Here is a 22,879-nt window from a genome sequence, read left to right as displayed (position 1 = left end):
CAGTGGGCAGTTTAGCTGTTCAGAACAAACAAGAGACTCATGAACAACTATCTCAAATAAAAAAATAAAAAAAATAACACAACTGTGGATCATTCAGGTAATAACACAGTATTAAGAATCAAGTGTATGTAAACTTTTGAACAGGGTATTTTTTATAAATTCAACTATTTCTCTTGTGGACTATATGTTAATGTTTTTAATGTGAAAAAATCTTATTCAGGTCAGTACTAAATAAAAAAAAAAATAACACGTATTTTGTATGATCCCTCATATATTTTGGTAAAATAATTAACGTTTTGCAGATTCTGCAAGGTGTATGTAAACTTTTGACCTCAACTGTAAGCGTGTGTGTGTATATATTAAAATAAAATAAAATACTGCTTTCGTTAATTCTTTACATATACATATCTCAACACACATATATAAGCGTACTTGCACAGATGCCCCAACTCATAAGTCAGTGAAGCTCAAAATAAATAAATACACTCACGCACACAGCAGACGCCTACACACACTTGAAACAGCAGAAAACCTCGTAACCTGTGATTCTGACCTCTGCTGCGGCCATATCACCAGTTCAGAAGTTTAATTAAGGCACGTCCGGTCGCCACGCTTGTGTTGGCAATGTGGGTTATGTGGAAGGTCTTCAAGGCCAAAGTTCACATACACACAGAGGACCTCCAGAAGTGTCCCTGAACTGCGGGAACACTGACTGAGGCTGATACAACCCGAGCCAGAATACAAGTCTCTTGACATCTCCGGCTCGGCTGGGCCATATCTAATAGACATGTAGGTTAGGGATGTACGAGCCAGGCATTGGGAAACAGTACATCTCCAAAACACGGATTCCTCTCGTCCCCGGGGGAACAGGAGAGAGAAGACGAGGGATAAATAATGGATGTCGTTCCTGTGGAGACGAAGGACGCAGTAGAGGTACACAAAGTAGGAACACCAGCAGTAACCCCTTGAACCGACGCTGACGTCCTACCAGTGGCCCATATATTATTGTTTTAGGGACAACACAATGTGCTTGCATTCATAATCATATGCAAGATACTGTTAAGCATGACAACATACATTTTTATTCTAAATACTGACTTTGGAAAGTTTCTTTTGCATACTACCAAAAAAAAAAAAAAGTTAAATTTGTTTAAAACACAATAAGTCTCATTCATATTATTATTATTATTTTAAACAAATAAATAAATACATTTTTAATTCAATATCTTTAATTATTAATATTAATCAGCACAACTGATTGAGAATGAAAAAGATGTTTCTTGAGCATTAAATGATTTCGGAAGAATAATGTGATACTGAAGACTGGAGTAATAGCTGCTGAAAATTCAGCTTTGCCAACACAGGAATAAATTACAATTGACAAATGATCCTAAAATAAATCTTATTTATTATTTATTATATATGCAGGTTGAATGCTTTTACAAAGAAATATTTTGGCCATATAATATGCTAATTACTAACCGCAGGCATTTATTCCCTTAAAAAACAATCCAATGTGAATATTTCTGAAGAAAAATAAAATATGCAAGCAAGAAAACTTGTCTGCTATAATTCATGGAGACCCAATGGGCCTTGTTCCTGAAACATCAGCAGAACAAATTTCTGTGTAAACCGCACGTAAAACCGTTGCATGAATGGACGCACAAATGATTTACAACGTGTTTGGCCAGATTACCTCAACTCAGGACATTTCTATCATAACTATAAAGGCCATTCTTGTATTTTCCAGCATCATTTGCCAGCTAACAGATGCGACGCGTAAAAGTTACACGTAAAAAATCAATTCACGGTAAACGCGTCAAGAGGCAGAACTGTGTGTTGGAAAACAACGTAAAGCAGAGGCCTAGTGTCAATGGATGTTTTATTTTTCTTGTGTTAGGTCATAGCGTACACGACGTATGAAAGCAACGGCGATCTTGAGTGTTCAATAAACTCATGGCATCTCCACAAGGATCTGACACTTAAAGTTCTGCAGGCACTTAAGAAAAGAATAAACGGAGAGATGGAAAGAGCAAGAAAAGAAAAGAAAAACACCTCCCACAAGCTGCTGCGTCTGAATGTTTGACGAAGTGCTCTCCCTTTCTCTCGCGGCCGAACCGTTTTACAAAAAAAGCAACAATAAGAAATGTGAGAAAAAAAAAAGTGTTAGGAGAAGGATTCTAGTCATTTACAAAAATAAGTGGTGCTTTAGAGAAAGGCTGAGCGCACTGGGCTTTTTGTCCACTTGCTCTTTTCCCCTTGGGGCTGGGGCCCTAAGCCGGGTCCGCTCAGGCCTGAATGAAATCTTTGGAAGCTTCTTAAGCTCTGAATGTGGGTTTTGTTCTTGCTATTCCTCCGCTTGGCTGACAGAAAATAGGTAACTGGATTAGGCCTCAAATTCAGAGTAAAGTGAACTCCCAAAAAAACTTTGTATGCCACCCCCACTATTGCAGCCCCCCGGTTCTCATGTCCACCCCTCTCTTCTTCGGCGTCAGCAGACGTGGGCCGCTGGAGCTGTGATCTGTAAGATCGCGGGGAGATTAGGCAAGGCCGGGGGCTCGCGGCCCCGAAGGGGGGCGAAAAAGTAAGAGTGCTAAAGGCAGTTAAGGGCTCCTTAATGGGGGTAAGGAAGTGTATTAATCAACTCGGCGCTACCAAAGCCCCGAGCTGCAGGGCCCGGCCGGAGCGACGTGCAGGTGGTCTAGTGCTCTACGGGGAGTCAAGGAGGGGAGGAGAGGAGGTTCGCTCGCGTACAATGCCACTATAAAAGATTAAAAACTTTGGGAGAATGGGACTCGCTGTGACCCGCCTCCTACTCTAGGAGCTGAGAGGATGGGTGGAGAGGAGGAGAAAACACACACAAATACAGACACACACATACACGCTAGTGTACCTGGACATCAGCGCAGCTACAGATTCATAAAAAAAGAAAGTGTAAAAACAGACTCTGATTGGATGCAATGTCATTATGTACTAGCAAATAATGCGTGTGCTATGAAGTCATGGAGTGAATTCAGCACTGGTTGTCAAATATGTAAATCTGTGCGTATGATTTCTACATCTTTGTACACAAATATGTAAATGTGTGTGTGTGTGTGATGCCTACACCTTCGTACACGTATCTTGGTATCTTACTGAAAGAACGCTAATGAATATAGATCAGTAATTCATAACCAGGAGTAAGTAGCAGGCATGTGACACATTTAAATATATATAATGCTGATAAAATATTAAAAAAAAAAAAAAAATCAATCTAACAATAAACAGGCAAATTATTTTTTGTAATTAGTTGCTAAACACTTTCGTTACTTTGGAAAAAGGGAGTAACAATTTAAATTAAGTTTCATTTGTTAACATTAGTTAACTAGGTAACACTTACTACATTAGTTAACATGACCTAAGAATGAACTTCTACAGCATTTATTAATCTTAGTTAATGGTAATATTTTAACATTTATCAATGCATTATTAAAATCACAAGTTGTGTTTGTTAACATTAGTTAAGGTTCTGTGATCTGACATGAACAAACTATGAAAGATTTTTATTAACTAACATTAACTAAGATTAATAGTGTAATAAATGTATTGTTCATTGTTCATTCATGTTAGTTAATACATTAATGTTAACAAATGACACCTTATTGTAAAGTGTTACTGTTAGTTAACATGAAAATAATGAAAAATCCTTTTAAAGCATTTATTAACCTTAGTTAATTGTTCATTTTAACATTCACTAATACGTTATTAACATTGATAGTTGAATCTTTTAATATTATTTAAAGGACCCAAGTTAACAATGAACAGTTGTATGTTCATTAACTAATGTTAAAAAAGATTAATGAATACTGCTAATTGGTTAACATTAGTCAATGCATTAACTAACATGAATGAACAATATTTTTTTTACAGCACTTATTAATTTTAGTTAATGTTAGATACAAATATTTATGTTAATGTTAGTTCACAGCACATTAACTAATGTTAAGAGATACAACTTTAAATTTTAATGATGTACAGTAATAGTAAGTTTTGAACTTTATATTAACTAAGATTAATAAATGCTATATAAATATTTTCATGTTAACTAATATAGTTAACAAATGAAACCTTTTTGTAAAGTGTTACCAAAATATTGCAATCACTATACATAATATTTTTTAACCTTCAAAAATAAGTCTCTAAGTCTCTAATAACAACATTAATAAGTTTTCACTGAAAATATGAACAAAAGTGTGGTTACATTTCTAGATGTAACTGAATTTACATTACCAAATGATCTGTTTAGCACAATATTTCTATTCTACTCTAATTTTCTGAAGAAAATTTGTGTAGTACTAAAACTTGCCACCACTATGCTAAGCGCTTTCCAGGGCATTGATATGTGGTGGCTAATGTGTTCTGAGTGGTTTTAGACTTTTATTTGATTACTAGCCGATTTCTAAAGAGGCCAACATTGTGTTTTTAATCATACTGAGCCTAAAGGTCTTGGGTCTGCCTAAGCTTAACATTTAGGGTTAGGGGAGAGAAAAACAACAACAACATTAGATAATAATATAATAATAATAATAATAATAATTAAACAATTGTGACCCTGGACCACAAAACCAGTCATTAGAAGTCATATTTTTCAAATTGAGAAATCTGAAAGCTGAATAAATAAGCTTTCCATTGCTGTATGGTTTGTTGTGATAGGACAATATTTGTCTGAGATATAACTATTTGAAAATCTGGAATCTGAGGGTGCAAAAAAAGCTAAATATTGAGAAAATCACTTTAAAGTTGTCCAAATGAAGTTCTTATTAATACATATTACTAATCAAAAATTACAAAAAAATGTACAAAAACATCTTTACTTAATATCCTAATGATTTTTGGCATAAAAGAAAAATTGATCATTTTGACCCAAACATGTATTGTTGGCTATTGCTACAAATATACCTTTGTGACTTATGACTGGTTTTGTAGTCCAGGGTCACAATTCAAATTATTTGCAACACTAATAAGTTTAACGTTAGGGGTTGGGGGGAGCAAAAAAAACAACAACAAAACAAAACATTAAAAAAATTAAAATTATTTGCAACACTAATAGCAATGTTTGCCTTAACAATCACAGCTAATAATATCTGTAAATATTGATGAATGAAATGATTTCCAATGTTATGAAAGTCTTTCCACTGTGCGTTTTTATGCAACTATAATCACTTAAGTACTATTACACATAAACCATTATCAAGCACAGAGGATCTCAAAGTATACAAAGAAAATGAAATCATTGCATTTCAGCCACTGACAATGTGCTGCAGGATATTAGTTATATAAAACCAAACAAGCCAACAACACACATAAACCAAAGCTTGAAATCATCTCTCTCTTAAATATTTTCCTGCAGTGGTTCAAAACAAAACGGCTTTTCCACTTTGTGTGCATTTCCACTTGGCAACAGTGCTTCAATGCTCCCTACAGGAATTCACAAGCACACATACAGTAGAAGTCAGAGACACACAGTCATCAGCGCACACGTCCTTGTGCCGGTCTGAAGCTGCATAATGCGGAAAAGTGGAAAGCAGGCAGACGTCAGAGTGTGCAGAACACTGCAAGGCCATCCGGCAGAACCGGACTAACAATCTCATACCGCTAGACTTATAATGTGCCAAAAGTTCAGGAGGAGAGCGAGAGATGCTAAGTCGTCTCATTATATGAATCCCAAACTATCCCAGTTGAAATATTTATTAAGACATTAATATGGGTTCTTCCCTTCTGCCTCTTCAGGGTGATGCGGCTCCTCTCGGAGACTAACACGCACACACACTCCTTCTCGATCTCTTACTCATAAACACATACATCGCTGTATGTGCGCATGAAGATGTCAGCAGCGCTGGGCTCTTATAGATATTGACAGTGAGTTTTTCCATTATACACAGCAGCCTGGAGAGCAACTTCCTCTATTCACCACACCAACACTGATGAAACGCCTCAGAAACGGACGAGGTGTTGAAATCTCAGATTCACACTCACTGATGGCTATTTCATAGATTTTTTCTCTTACTGAGCGTGTGTGTGTTAAAAAAAACAACTTCATCTGGGCAACACCACAGAATTTTGTCCTCAATGAGAATTTATTAAGGAGGGATAGGTGTCAGAGTTAGTTTATGGTGATAAAAAGAGGGTAATTAAGAGAATTTGTTTACAAAGAGAGAGAAAGTGAGAGGTATGACGGTTTTAAAGCTGACTTGATGCTAATAGTGCAGATAATTATACCTCAGTGTGCCTTGCGTGTGTGTGTGAAGGTAGCCTCAGAAGTGTGTTGACAGCTCACACACCGCTACCGAGTCAATGACGGTAAATGACAGCACGAGGAGTGTGACGATATGTGACGTGGCCGTCAAATGGTGATAAAACAAAGCGCTAACTTTCGGGAGACAAATTTTATGTATTTCCATTTGATGCCTCCTTGTTTCATCTGGTTGCCTCATGGTTTTGCATTAGAAATTATTTATTTTCTTGATTTAGAATGCATTGTCTGTGGTGTGCATGATGTACTGTATATGCAAAAAAAAAAAAAAAAAAGCGTGTTTGAAAAAGTGTGACTGCATTGTATAATCTGTGAACACTGAGAAAACAGTTTGACTAACTTAAGATCATTTTATACTTTGTATTCTTAAAGTCAGCGTGAAATGAAAAATAATGCTATCTATTATCTAAATGCATGTTATTGATCTTATTATGAACAATTCATCCATGAATTTTTATGACTTCATAATTACATAAATTACATACTTCATAAAGTTTGGGATCAGTAAGATTTTACATTTAAAAAAAAAAAAAAAGATTTTTATGCTCATCAAGGCTGCATTTATTTGATCAAAAATACAGAAAATATTATTGCTATTTAAAAAAAAAAAACAGTTTTCAATTTCAATTTCCATTTTCATTTCAGTTTCAAATATACTTAAAAATACAATTTATTCCAGTGAAGCAAAGCTGAATTTTTAGCATCATTACCACATTCTTCAGTGTCACATGATCCTTCAGAAATCATTCTAATATGCTGATCTATTATCAGTGTTGGAAACACTTTATTTTTTTAAACCTGTGATACTTTTTTCATGATTTTTTGATAAATAAAAAGTTTTTTTTTTTTTTTATTCAAAATAGAAATTTTGTGTTACAATATACACTAACATTCACAAGTTTGGGGTCATACATAGTTTTTCTTTCCTTAAAAAAAAGTAATAATGAATACTTTTATTCAGCAAGGATGTGTTAAATGGATAAAAAGGAATAGTAAAGACTCATATAGTTAGAAAACATTTCTATTTGGAATAAATGCTGTTCTTTTTAACTTTTTATTCATCAAAGAAAAAAAATATTACAGGTTCCAAAAAAATAAACCGTTTCAACACCGATAATAAATCAGCATATCAGAATGATTTCTGAAGGATCATGTGACACTGAAGACTGAAGTAACGACTGATGAAAATTCAGCGTTGCATCACAGAAATAAATTGTATTTTAAAGTATATTAAAATAGAAAATTGTTATTTTAAATGGCAATAATATTGCACAATGTTACTAATATTTCTTTATTTTTTATCAAATAAATACAACCTTGATGAGCATAAGACATTTAAAAAAATCTTACAAAAACTCAAACTTTTGAACAGCAGTGTAGATATGTGCAACAATGTGAAAAAATAGATTTGCCTCTAGTTCTTGCAACTTTAAATGTTAACAAAATTAACATTTAGCAGATGTTTGCATTTAAAATTTACTGTATTTCTTTACTGGCAAATATATTGATGACTCACTCTGCACTTCATAGATTTTTGTCCAATCAGATTTCAGAATGAACTTGTCCCTCCCCCTAACGGTGCATGACTGCTATATAAAATTAAATAAATAAAAATGGACAAGGCGCTTTGGTAGAAAGCGCATCAAGGAATACAAACTGTGCTCATCAAGCGATTTCACTGGGTTTTTACAAACAGAGAAAAGAAAGCGAGATGAAAAATCTGGACGTTGTCCAAACTCTCCACAGCCTCCTGACCGCACATGTGTGGCCCACTCACTCAGCTGCCTAAAACCCCCTCTCACCCTCTATTTCACCCCATATTCTTTTCTCTCTCCATACCCATCATCCTCCCTCGGCCACTCACTCGTATCGGGATGTGCTCCATCTCTCTTTCCTTCTGTGGGTTGCGATACTTCTCATAAAAGTCCTTCTTTTTCTTGTTCTCCCGCTCTTCCTTCCTCTCTCTCTTTTCAGCCGGCTCATCAGAGGCATCCGGGGACGCTTTCTTGGCTGGATCCGGAACCTTCTCCACCTCCAGAGAGTTCTCGTTGGGGTTCAGCACAATCACCCCGTAGCCCTCCTGAGAGACAAAACACATACAAATGAATAAACAAATAAACAGGCTCCAATGCTCTTTCTGATTGTACTTGAGTTGCCAAAACAAACCGGCCCTTCATAATAAAGCAAGGTGTCCGGGGAGAGGCATGTATGCCAGCGCTGTGAGTCACGGCATTGTGTGGCATGCAGTAGAGGAGTGAACTGTTGGGAGAGGGATTAGAGCCGCTCTCAATGCGAACGGAGGTCAGTGTTGCTTTCATGTGCGCTCAAATTCAGCTTCAGCTTCACTTATTGCGCTGACATTCAGCTTATGGACAAATACTGCTCCTGAGGAAATCTGGCTTTCCTAATTGACTCTGGAATATTCAGGTATATAAATATATAATATTCATCATCATTTATATTTATTCAAAATGGTAATGTTTTAGATGCATGTCTAATTTTTGTTTCATCAAAAAATTATTAACCATGACTGTAAAATCAACTTACAGTGGAATGACATATTTTTAATCAAATAAAACCAAAGAAACCAAAAACAACACAAAAAGCACAAAATAATACAAATAAATTAATTAATTAAAACAATACACCAAAATAACAAATTTAAAGCCTTTAATACTCAATGGTATCAGTGTCCTAGTGGAAATAAAGTGGCAGATATAAAACAGCCTGCTGCTTTTTCTGCTGCCCAGCTAAATAAATGCACAACACACAGCCAAACTAAGTTTCTCCCGGACGGCTCAAAGTGAATTCTGATCCTTGCGTATGCTAAAAATATAACCAGTGCTTACAAATCTAACTTCATTGAAAATAAGAGGGGAAAAAAAAAATTCAATAAGAATTACCATTTAAAAATAAATTAATTTAATTAAGTTACTTAAAAGCACAATTATTTCAATGGTCTAAAACACAAATAGTAGTTCTTCACACATTACTGCATCAAATTACAAAACATTCATATTACATTTTAAAGCAATAAAACAAGTTTTTAACATATGACAATTTTTTTCCACTGACATAAGAGCTTCATTTGCATAGTCGCAATAACAAAAAAAACAAAGGTGTAATTTTCAAAACAGCTAATTAAAAATTAAGCTTCTGTCAATAGCAAACCATTATAATTATTTCACATGATGGACTGCAAAGCAAGCATTTTCACATCTAATCAATACAAACAAGCTCACACCAGCATTTTACTAATACAACTAATGCGAACTAAAAACATTAATCTAAGATTATTATGAGTTCATTTACAGTTTTAAATAAATTCTAAAATCAGAATTTAATTTACACTTAAATATAAAACAAATTAAAACGCATGCATATTAAACATTCAGCACAAAATCAATGAGATCATTAAATTATAAAACTGAATCCGATGTAATTAATTTCTGTTGAACTCTGAGTCACTTTCTGATTAAATGAATGTCATGTTCTTTGAAATCCAGTCAGACAGCTTGTGGTGTGTAAAAGCAGAGGTGGTGTTTATCAGAGTTAGTCTGAACTGACCAGACGTGGGGATGAAATTTGTAGTTAGTTGTTCCTGTCTGGCAGGCTGGTGTCATATAAGTGATGTCGGTCGGCTCTTACTGTGGTGTTGTGGTTAGACTGTGTGGTGAGAGAGGCTGAGTGGAGCTCGGTGCCACTGCCCACTGGTGGCAGGTTGGATAAATGACCGAGGAAAAGAAACGGTGCTTGATAAAAACCAACAAACTCTCTCTTGTCATGAATGTAGAGGTTATGGAATTTTTTTCATAAGTAGACTAAACTGAGCTTAGTTTTGAACTAGTGCCACTGGTCTCATATTTATCACGTCAGTAAAACTAAAAATATCTCCAGCAACACAGTGTAAATTCAGAATTCTTTACTTTCATTATAAAACCTAAATTGCTAATTTACACAAAATTCGTCAAAAAGTCAAATAGCAGTTGTATAAACATCAGCAAATTAATGTAGATTCCAAAAATTATGCGTTTATCCAAAAAAAAGGTGTGATTCAGTCTTTACTTAAAGACTGACCCTGGACCATAAAACCAATCTTAAGTAGCACGGGTATATTTGTAGCAAAAGCCAACAATACATTGTATGGGCCAAAATTATTGATTTTTCTTTTATGCCACAAATCATTAGGATATTTAAGTAAAGAAATTTCATGAAAATATTTCAAAACGTAATTTTTGATTTGTAATATGCATTGCTAAGAACTTCATTTGGACAACTTTAAAGGCAATTTTCTCAATATTTAGATTTTTTTTGCATTCTCAGGTTCTAGATACTCAAATAGTTGCATCTCAGCCAAATATTGCCTTATTTATTCAGCTTTCAGATAATGTACAAATCTCAATTTAAAAAAAATTGACCCTTATGACTGGTTTTGTGGTGCTGGGTCACAAATTAATTTCAGAAAACTGTGCAAGAGTAGTATAATAACAAATAAAATAATATGAAATATTAATAAAATATAAAATAATATTTTTATTATAAATATTATTAATTATTATTATACATATTTATTATAATTAAGTGTAACGGCCATAATTATATAATAATATTTATAAACTTTGGAGGGAAAGAAATTAATAATAAATAAAAAAAATGGATAGGAAATAATCAATAAAATGATTATTTATAGTCTAGTGGTTCTAATAGTTACCGACAAATAAAAAGCACTCATGATCAGGCTTTTCCGTTGATATGTTTAGCATTCAAACTTCGTTTGTTGTGCGTCCCGTTATCTGAAAGACTCTGGAGTCTCTCTCTCATGTGTTACGACGCATTTGCCGTATCCCGAACTCTTCCCATGCCCTCCTGCCCTGGCAGGCACCTCCTCGAGGGGCAAGTGGCGACAGGGTCTGGCCCCTGGGCCAGCGGTCAGCGCAGGTCACCGCAGCCCCTCACTGGGGCTCAGACCCCCATAACCCGCCGCTGCACTGCCTCTTTAGTGCTCTTTTGTCCGGCTGTCTCAGACCGGCCGACTTCTTGCACATAAAACAACAATGACTTGATCTCTCCGAGCTGTGACTGACACCGCTGTGACATTCTGGAAAATTCTCCGGGTTTTATTTTTTGTGTGTGTGTGAGTGTATTAATTATATGACAAAACAGCTCACCTTTTAAGAACCCGGTTTAAGATGGGGTGAGGGAACGCATAGAGTTCGAGATTAAAGAACTGAGAGTGTTTCTATGCTGCCAGACAAACGCTACAAAAGATCCATCAGCATGAAAACCTTCTGCCACAGCGTATTTGACCATTTAGTGATACAAACACAAAACCGGTTCGGTTTGATCCGGTTAGATGCGTAATTGATAACTATAGCAATGATGGCGTGTCCCTCAAATAAATTCTATTTTAAGGCTGAATGTCTGAAACGAGACGTCGCTAATAATCCTACACCTTTGACGGACAGCCCAGTGTTTTATCTATTTGCGGCCCTTTGTTTGGCTTTGAAGTGAGTGTGTCTGTCTTTTTAGGTCTCTGATGAACTAAAGCGTGTATTGCTTGGGCCCGGCGGTGAGAACAACACTTGACGGATACAAAGCACGCTTGATAGCAGTCAGGAGTGTACGTGTTTGTGCGTGTGTGAGATAAAACGGCATGTACTATATGTAGCCGTTCGCACAGGAGTCAACATACAACTTGGCACACCGACATGTTTTCGTGTCCTACAACGAGAACACGTTAACGTGTAAAAAAGCATGCGTGTGCGATCAAAGCGGGAGGTGGCGAGCTCTCGGTGTTAAAAGCGACGGACAGACTCTCCATTATAGCACGGCCTTGGCCTGGCCCCCTGTGTCTGCGCGTCCTGTTCTCTGATTGGCCGTCGTCTGTGGAAATGCCCACGGCTGAGGAGTCTAGCCAATCGCGGAGGAAGAGGCATCAAGGACGGCGTGTCGTGATTGGCGGAGGGAGCAGATGATCTGAGCAGGGTCGGCACATATTTACACACACACAAAAAACTCAAACAGAGATGCGAATTGAAAAAAAGATTTGATTACAAAAACTAAAAAATTACACCCTTAAGCATATCGAGCAAATGTAATAACAATAATAACATTTGCATAACCCTTACAGAAGCGCAGGAATACGCGAGACGAACCGACTGACCGGCAACGCCGTGCCGCTCTCTCTTTCTCTCTCTCCCTCCCACATACTGCGAGCGGCACTTACGCGGGTCCGTATTACAGTCTTTCATTACAGGTCGGTGTGGTGTGCCCCCTCTAGGTGAATGTAAATCCGGGATACAGTATTATAAACCCGAGCCCTGTGAGGCTGAGATTGAGGCCTGCCTTTCAAGGCCACCTCTACTCCCCGCCCCACAGTTCTGGGTGACCTTGTCTGTCAGCGGCGCTACATGGGCTTCTTTTCTACCGTGCGAGAGGCCATTATCCTTTTCTCCGAGATACCACACACAAACCTCCTCTCTCTTTTTTTCTCTCCGTGAGATTAAGACCGCTTTCACCCCCCCAGTTCCTTCTGCTCCTCTATACAAATATACCCGGTCCTGATTGGATGAGGTAACTCGCACACACACACATACACAGCGCTAGAGCCGGGCAGTATGCTGGTATATACCGTATACTGTCAGCGGGTTGAAATTTTGCTGTACTGTTTATATAGCAGTACACATTTGCACAGCAAAGACAATCTTGACATTATTTGATTACAAAACGGGACGTGCCCCAAACAAGTTGAAATGAGGAAGAACTTGTTATATAGGGGTGTTGTACGGCTTAACGAAAGACTTTAGTCATATTTATTGTCGCCAAGCAATGACGCAACGAGTCATATTAATACAGAAATCGACGTGTGTTCACAGATGAATATATAGACAGTTTTACAGCTACTTCAGATAAGAATTAAGCATCTTAAAAAATGTAGGTTTATAATTTGGGATGCAATGGTATTACATTTCTGGCCCATGCAAGCTGATAATTTTCACATGATATACATCAAAAATCATTCAGACACCAGATATAATTTTTGATATTGTCTTTAGTGGTGGGTGCAGAACACTAAAGTTTATTTAGTTTAAGTGAGGATAGCAAAATAAAGTAAACTGTGACATATTATACCCAAAAATATTTCATACAGTGGACTACCAGTAAAATTGATACAAATTTGGGACCACAAATTATTCAGACACTTTGACCTGACCATGTTTTGCTTAAATCTTATTTCTTTAATTGCTAATGCGACCTTTTTAACACCACAGACTGAACAAAACTAATCATTGCTTGGTAATTGGTCATCCAAGTATTGATAGTTAGTGTAAATATTGTCATACTAACAGTTGTCTGAATTTTTGGTTGACATACTTCTCACATTGTTGACATACAATGTTTTCTGACGTTATCAAGATGAATTTGTCCTGACACAGTTTAACTCAGAGTTCCTGTCATATTTTATTACCATTTTCTAAAGTATAGCGAATAAACTGTGACAATGTGAGAAATGTTGAAAGTGCCTGAATAAATTTTGGTTTGTAATAAAAAAAAAAAAAAAAACACTAAAATGAATTGGTACAGCTGCATTTAGGCATTATAAAAAGTATAAAAAAATATATAGTAATTTTAATATTTGCTAAACTGTTAGTTAATAAAAATTAATTTAATGAAAAAAAAATTAAATATCCAGTAATGATAAATAATTCCGCTAAATATTAATAAATAATATAAATTTTACAACTACTACTACTACTACTACTACTACTACTAATGAAAGATCCAGTAATGTAACTAGTTAATAATAGCTAACTACTTCAGTTAACATGATCTAAGAATGAACACTTTAAAAAATGATGGGTTAAAAACAACCCAGCGCTGGGTGAAATATGGATAAACCCAGCAACTGGGTTATTTTTATCCAGCAGTTACATGTTTAACCCAACCTTCCGGGTAGTTTTATTTAAATCAACTACTGCTTAAAAATGACTATATTTCTCGCTTAAAATGAACCCAAAATAGGTTGGAAATTTACATGTACTAATATGTTCAATAAATGAATATTTATTAATAAATTAAATAAATAATAATTAAACAATATATATATTTTTAATTGTTTATTAATAAATGTTCACCTTTTCATTATTACTGATGCCTCTAGTAATTATGCGCCTGATTTTTAATTTGCAACCTATTTTGGGTTCATTTTAAGCCAGCCATAGTCATTTTAAACAATAGCTGAGTTAAATAAGTTAAATAAAACTACCTAGAAGTAAACATTTAACCCAACCGCTGGGTCAAAACAACCCAGCTTTTTTTTAGAGCGTGATTTTTTAATTTATAACATATTTTGGGTTAATTTTAAGTCAGTTATATAGTCATTCTTAAACAATAGCTGAGTTAAATAAGTTAAATAAAACTACATAGAAGTAAACATTTAACCCAACCGCTGGGTCAAAACAATCCAGATTTTTTTAGAGTGTGATTTTTTAAATTTACAACCTATTTTGGGTTAATTTTAAAACAGCCATGGTCATTTTAAAACAATAGCTGAGTTAAATAAAACTACCCAGAAGGTTGGGTTAAACATTTAACCCAAACGTTGGGTCAAAACAACAGTCGCTGGGTTTGTCCATATTTCACCCAGCACTGGGTTTTATTCAGCCCAGCATTTTTGTTTAATAGTGAATAATACTTCTACAGCATTTATTAATCTTAGTTAATGTTAATTTCTACGTTTACTAATCGACATTGTACTAATTTGAACATCCGAAAGCTGAATAAATAAGCTTTTCCCTGATGTATGGTTTGTTAGGATTGGCCGAGATACAACAATTTGAAAATCTGGAATCTGAGAGTGCAAAAAAAAAAAAAAATAATAATAATAAAAATACTGAGAAAATTGCCTTTAAAGTTGTCCAAATGAAGTTCTTAGCAATGCATATTACTAATCAAAATAAAAGTTTTTATATATTTACGGTAGGAAATTTACAAAATATCTTCTTAATATCTTAATAATTCTTAATATCCTAATTATTTTTGGCATAAAAGAAATATGCATAATGTATTTTTGGTTTTTGCTACAAATATACCCGTGCTACTTTTATTACTGGTTTTGTGGTCCAGGGTCACAAATGTATTGCTTATTAACTAACATTAACTAATGGAACCTTATTATAAAGTGTTACAATATCCAATTATGATACATAATAATACAAAACAATCCAATAACCAAAATGTTGAGCATTCCATCTTCAAGTATTAGTTATATAGTTTTATGAGAAGCTTTTTAACTGATGTCGGATTTGTTATTATATTAACATCTTTTGTTTCGAGAATATACATACACATATACACCCGTACACAGCAGGATTCGAGGAAAGACTTGCGTCTGCACGCGTTACATTGTATGGATGGACTTTCAGGGCCTCGTAAATGTCCATTAAATGACTGTGAAGCATAAGATCTTTGGAGATTTTAAAATCCATACAGTAAATTACTGCGTGTGGAAGTGGGGAAGAGGAAAGACATAAGCCAGGCTTTGAGCGGCACAGCTGACTGAGACGCATGGCTGTGATTAAGCTGTCCCGCTGTTTACAACACTGTAGTTACAGCTCGGGGCTTTGGCTTTATCAAAGAGATGTTGGGAAACCTCGCTCATGATCGAAGACACACGCACACACCCGCACACACATATATAAACACACACATCTGCTTTCAGTGAGCTGTGCAACCCCTTGAGGGCAAGAGAGACAGGGAAAGAAAGAGAGGAAAGAGAGAGAGACTAAACGAAAACAGTGAGTGAGGGAGGGAGAGAGAAAGATGGCAAGCAGGGGTGCTGTAGCATTAATCATGGTGCAGGTGGAATTTGTCAGAGCTATCGATTGTGTAAGTAAATGTTACAGAAATCATTTGTCAACTTTTTACAGGAGGGCAACGTGTCAATCGCTCACAAGGAAGTGACTGTGGCAGAAGGGAAACACCGTTTACCACTAGAGAAACAATGCTGACCTGCAAACAGACAAACTACTAAATACCTACGATACTGACATCCAAATACACAACCGCTAACTGTACTGATCTGCTAAAGCATATACATACATATACGGTATATATATATATATATATATATATATATATATATATATATATACACATAATGATGGATTAAATCTCATGTTTTGACTATACTTCATAACTTGTAAATACATTGTGAAAGTAAAATAGGTTGTAAATGGCATGTCATATTTACTATAACACAAAAAATACATAGAAAAATATGATTTATGTATGTATTTATATATTTAAAATAAATGCAAATAAACAAATAAATAAATGACACCATCCATCAGCTCCAGTTCCACATGTACAGTGGCAGTCCAGAGGTGTGTTCATGGTGTGGGGGCAGCGGGATGAATAATTTAGCGATACAGTGGGCTTGCTTTTACCTTCATGATTTATATTTCTATATTGTTTCCCCACCTGCATGCATGTACATTTTTAATGAGGGAGATGGGTGGTATAGATCACTCAATGATAGCTGCTCCATAATATCTCCAATTGTTTCATATGTAAATTACCATATATTGAAAGGAAGGAGAATCAGAGTGAATGTGTAGCTGTGACTCTCTTCCGTAAGGGTGAGATGGATAGGGCGTTTGCTTTGACAGGTTAACGGTACTGTACAAGATTAGTGGGTTATTACAAGGCTGCCAACGTATGCACGTGTGACGGTGCTATTAAACATGTATACATTAAAAGTCACAGCATAAAAGCTATGGCAGCTTTTGTTTGGCATGTAGACACTTGTTGAGGCTGTTTTTTTTAGTTCAACCTTAAAAATCAAAAACAAAAACGAATTAAACACAAAGCGCACACACAAAATAAACACAACGCAATGTAATTTAATTTAAATAAAAAAAAAGTATTAAAAAAGAGTATTAGTAAAAGAATGGCGGGTGTTTGAATCAAAACAAAAACACAAGACAATGCAAAAAATAAATAAATAAAACAAATTAAAATAAAATATAAAATAAAACAATAATAAAAAAATAAATACAATAAAACTAGAGTATTAGTAAGAGTGTGTCGGGTCTTTGAATAAAAAAACGAAAATACAAGACAATGCAAAAAACAAATAAAAGAAAGTAATTAAATTAAATTAAATTAAATTAAATAATAAAATAACTGAATACAATAAAACTAGAGTATTAGCAAGAGTATGGCAGGTGTTCGAATAAAAACAAAAACACAAGACAATGCAAAAACAAATAATTAAATTAAATTAAATTAAATTAAATTAAAAAATAAAATAACTGAATACAAAAACACAAGACAATGAATAAAATAAAAAATGAAATGAAATGAAATGAAATAAAATAAAATAAAATTTAAAAACAAAATAAAATAAAATGAGTATTGGTAAGAGTTTAGTGGGTGTTCAAGACAATGCAAACAAATAAATTTAATAAATGAAATGAAATGAAATAAAATAATAATAATAAAAAAAATTAAAATAGTATTTGTAAGACTATGGCAGGTGTTCGAATCAAAACAAAAATAGACAATCCAATATAGAATGATAGAACGATAGATGGAAAGATAGAATGACAGAACTATAGATAGAACGATAGACAGACAAACTGACAGACAGACAGACAGATAGATAGATAGATAGATAGATAGATAGACAGATAGATAGAGAGACAGATAGACATAGACAGACAGACAGACAGATAGATACATAGATAGATAGATAGATAGATAGATAGATAAAATTCTGAGCATAATAAAAAAATAAAGGTACAAATTCTGTAGGTACGTAATCAAGGTCTTTGGAGACACTGGCCGATTTACAGTCAGAATGCACATGTTCTCAATCAAACTCCACCAAACCAAACTATGCTGATTTAAACAATGTCCAACACTGCAGGCCACATCGAGGCCATAAAAACAGCATTAGCGCTAAGCCAGACATTTAGCAACTGACCAGAGGCTAAAGGCCTCTTGAGCGGAGCAGCGTTCTCAAACTTCATATTCCTGTGTAATCTATCTCTGGCTGAGTATGAATAATGAGTGTCCTACAGGGTATTAATCTTACTGACCACCACTGACTGTGGCCACCCCCTGAGGTCAAGGGTTAAAGTGGAATCCCTTGACCTCTACTTTGTTATTGTGGCCCCGGAGAAGGAGAGCTAAAAGACGTACTGGTGGTCTCCAAGGTGACACTGATCATTGGATTAAATGAGAATATATTACAGTGAAATATTACTTCCCAAGTGAAGTTGAATGATTTCACCTACAAACGAGGAGGATTACCATATCTATGTATTATCATGGAAAGGAAACGTATCTGCTCTGTTTCAAAAGCTAGTGAGCTGCCTACAGAGGCTGCATTTTAAAGTACCATAGATGCTCCTACACAAAATCTGTTCTAAAAGGTAGCCAAAATCATGCTGCATTCTAAGAAACTCTAATGTTATGGCGGCAGTCCATGTATGCTTTGCAATGAAGAAAATCTCTGAATGCATTGCATTGAGAAAAGTGATTGTGGATGAAGCAAGAGTATCTGCACTTCAATTAAAAGCAGAAAATATTATTTTAATTTTAATAAAAGTAATAAAAAGTGCATTGTTTTACCGAATATGTACATTACTGTTCAAAAGTTGATAAGATTTTTAATGTTTTTAAGAAAAGTTTTTATTCTTACCAAGTCTACCTATATTTGAACAACAATGCAGTGAAGGAACAATTATTTCTCCATCCCAAAATGAACATTTTGTCATTAATCACTTACCCCCATGTCGTTCCAAACCCGTAAAAGCTTTGTTCGTCTTCAGAACACAATTTAAGATATTTTGGATGAAAACCGGGAGGCTTGTGACTGTCCCATTGACTGCCAGGTAATTACCACTGTCTAGACCAAGAAAAGTATGAAAGACATTGTTTCATTTTTTTTTTTTTCGCGCACAAAAAGTATTCTCGTTGCGTCATAAAATTCAGATTGAACCACTGATGGCAGATGGACTATTATGACAACGTCTTTCATACTTTTCTGGGTCTTGACAGTGGTATTTACCTGGCAGTCAATGGGACAGTCACAATCCTCCCGGCTGTCATCCAAAATATCTTAAATTGTCACAATTTTGAGTTTACATCTCACAATTCTGACTTTTTATTTCAGAATTCCGTGATATAAACTCGCAATTGAGAGTTATAAAGTCAGAACCTAGGTATATAAACAAAATTGCTAGATTTAAACTCGAAATTGCGAGTCAGAATTCTGAGATATAAACTCATAAATTTGACTTTTCTCAGATTTCTAACTTTTTTTCTCACAATTGCAAGTTTATATCTTGCAATTGACTTTTTTTTTCTCAGAACTGCATGATGTAAACTCAAAATTCTGACTTTTTCTCTCAGAATTCCAAGACATAAACTAACAATTATAAAGTCAGAACTGTCAGATATAAACTCACAATTCACAATCACAATTTTGACTTTTTTCTCAGAATTCTCGCCGTTGTGAGTTTAAATCTAGCAATTCTGATTGCAAATTTTTTTCCAGAATTGCATGATATAAAACCCATAAGTATTGCTAGATTTAAACTCAAAACTGCGAGTCAGAATTCTGAGATATAAACTTAGAAATTTGACTTTTCTCAGATTTCTAACTTTTTTTCTCACAACTGCAAGTTTATATCTTGCAATTGACTTCTTTTTCTCAGAACTCAATGATGTAAACTCAAAATTCTAACGTTTTCTCTCAGAATTCCGAGACATAAACTCACAATCGAGTTATAAAGTCAGAACTGTGAGATATAAACTCACAATTTTGACTTTTTTCTCAGAATTCTCGCTGTTGTGAGTTTAAATCTAGCAATTCTGATTGCTATTTTTTTTTTCAGAATTGCATGATATAAAACTCACAAGTATTGGTAGATTTAAACTCAAAACTGCGAGTCAGAATTCTGAGATATAAGCTCAGAAATTTGACACTTCTCAGAATTCTAACTTTTTTCCCCTCACAATTGCAAGTTCATATCTTGGAATTTTGACTTTTTTCTCAGAACTGCATGATATAAACTCACAACTGTGAGTTATAAAGTCAGAATTCCGAGATATAAACTCACAATTCTGACTTTTTCTCTCAGAATTGCATGATATAAACTCACAATTTTGAGTTACAAAGACAGAATTGCGTGATAAAAACTTGCAGTCAAGAGTTATAATGTCAGAACTGAAGGATATAAACTCACAACTGTGAGAAAAAAAACAGAATTTTGACTTTTTTCTCAGAATTCTGACTTTTGCAATTGCAATTGCAACTTACAATGTCCAGTTCTGAAAGTGGGAAAAAAGACTCCGAATTTTATATCACGCAATTCTGAGAAAAAAAAAAAAAAGGAAACACAATACAAAAGAACACAATTTATTTGAAACAATTTATTTGAAATATAAATCTTTTGTAATATTATAAATGCCTTGAGTGTTACTTTTGATCAATTTAATGCACACTTGCTTAAATTCAGCAAAAAAAAAAAAAAAAAAAATTGCTAGCTTAGTAACATGCTAACAAGAAACTCTTCTGTGTGTTTCACATAGATATGAGTCAGTGACCTATGTAGAACACTGTGAAACTCACGTTTTGGAGCAGAGCTTCTCAAACCAGAATTTTTGTAATTTTGGCTGTATAATAAAGACAAATACACTTCACAACTGACTGCATAAGCAGTGAGCACACACCCTTTCCCATAAACATGAATACAACTATTGCACAAAGGACAAAAAATACTATTAAAAAAAGAAACTTTTTGAACTTGTTGGCTTATTTTTTACATATTGCTTACTCATAAATCATAACACTGGGTAATTAATCAAGCTGTCAAAAAGAGGACGAAAGAGAACATGTGGAGGTCGAAGGTCATCGCCAGACCAATGGAGGTCAGGGTCACACCACATTCCTCATTATCAAGTTGGGATGAGAGAGGACCGGAGCAAACAAAAGCTAAGCAGATGGAGAAGGACGAAGGGCGAGAAAAGAAGCAAAAAAAAGAGGGAGAAGAAAGGGGGAAAATGACAAAGAAAAGTGAAAGAAGCTGTCAGCTGCCTGCAAATGAAGATGGGGAACTGATTCTGAAAGGGAAGGCTGCGGGGAGAGAGAGAGAGAGAGAAAAAAGAAACAAGAGAGAGAGAAGAAAAAAAGAATAAGAAAGGGGAAAAAAAGAAAACTACAAGATGTTTCTGCCATATAGACACAAAATAGGGTGGAGAGCGGAGGATTGCCAGCGGTCTCAGAAGCCCCCCCATCACACACACGCGGCTGACAGAGACGTGAGGAATCAGTAGTGGCAGATATGATTGTTATCTGCTTGTCTCTGGTCTTCTGAGAAAAAGGATAAAGCGAAGCGATACCTTTCTCTCCAGACGGCAGATCAAGCCTCTAAAGACAGTTAGCAGGTTCAAAAACACAGAGGTCAGTCTTGTTCAATATACAAACCCTACTGCCGCAGATAAGATGAGTGCTCGTGATAGCACCAACAAAAGGGGGGAAAAAGATGTAAGGGAACACAGAGATGACATTTTGCTGTGATGGCTGTGTACGTTTTAGAATCAAATTGTGTATTATATGAATAAACTACAGGGGTTTTATAAAGGTAACACATAAGAAGGTACATCAGGCCTAAATCAGATCCTCATCAAAGTGTTTTGTGTGCAGCTGAATATGTAATTATCCAAAAATCTCCCATTTCCTCTTTGCTAAGCTTATTGGGAGGCAAAGTAGTACTTAATAGTGCACTTCTAGGGAGAGAGAGGAAAAAAAACAAAAAAAAAAAACATTTACACAGCATTATGTAATTTCAAACCATTATGACTTCATTTCTTCTGTTGGAAACAAGTAGAAATTTTGAATATTGTGCTGGTTGCTATTTATACTTAACTGGAATGAATGGTGACTAGAGATTTCAAGCTTCAAAAATTAAGCAAAAGCACCATAAATGCATCAAAAATGGTCCAAAATCACATCTCACGTTTCTGAGATTGCTTCTCACAACTGGAAGTCTATGTCACGCAATTCTGAGAAAAAGGTCAGAATTGCGAGATAAAAAGTTGCCTTTTTTATTTTTTATTCAGTGGCAGATACAGGCTTCCAAACGAAAAAAAAAACATCAATTATTTGGAATAGAAATCTTTTGTAATATTATAAATGCCTTGACTGTTACTTTTGATCACTTTAATGCACCCTTTCTGAAGTACTCAATTCCTTTAAAAAAAACAAAACAAAAAAAAAAACACACTTTTGAATTGTAGTGTATCTATTTTTATACCAATCAGAGTACTGCACTGATAGCTAAGCAACATACTAACAACAAACTCTCCCGTGTTTTACATGTGAAACTATTTATGCTGCATGTGGTGCTGTTGTCTAAAACGATCGCTCTAAATCAGTCACTTACAGGGTTTCCTATGTTTGACATTCCAAGTTATTTTTGCTGCATATTATGCATTGAATTTTCCAGAAAATATGAATGTTAAAACCAAATTTAGGAAAATAGGAGCCTCTATGAAAATGAATTATTCAGGAAC

The 22,879-nt window shown here is 35.0% G+C and overlaps 1 protein-coding gene across 2 annotated transcripts in view; it reads right to left on the bottom strand.

Moving 5' to 3' along the window:
* fam172a (family with sequence similarity 172 member A) overlaps positions 1-22,879 on the bottom strand; it is a 212,820-nt gene that overhangs the window by 110,201 nt on the left and 79,740 nt on the right. For both annotated transcript variants that reach the window (XM_051110089.1, XM_051110090.1), the window contains exon 7: positions 8,157-8,372. In XM_051110089.1, the coding sequence (XP_050966046.1) occupies positions 8,157-8,372 (216 nt within the window). The remainder of the gene's footprint in view (positions 1-8,156; positions 8,373-22,879) is intronic.

Source organism: Labeo rohita, chromosome 5 (genome assembly GCF_022985175.1).
Source record: "Labeo rohita strain BAU-BD-2019 chromosome 5, IGBB_LRoh.1.0, whole genome shotgun sequence".
Classification (NCBI taxonomy): Eukaryota; Metazoa; Chordata; class Actinopteri; order Cypriniformes; family Cyprinidae; genus Labeo; species Labeo rohita.
The sequence above is the reverse complement of the archived record's forward strand: the minus strand, read 5'-3'. Positions and strand labels throughout refer to the sequence as shown.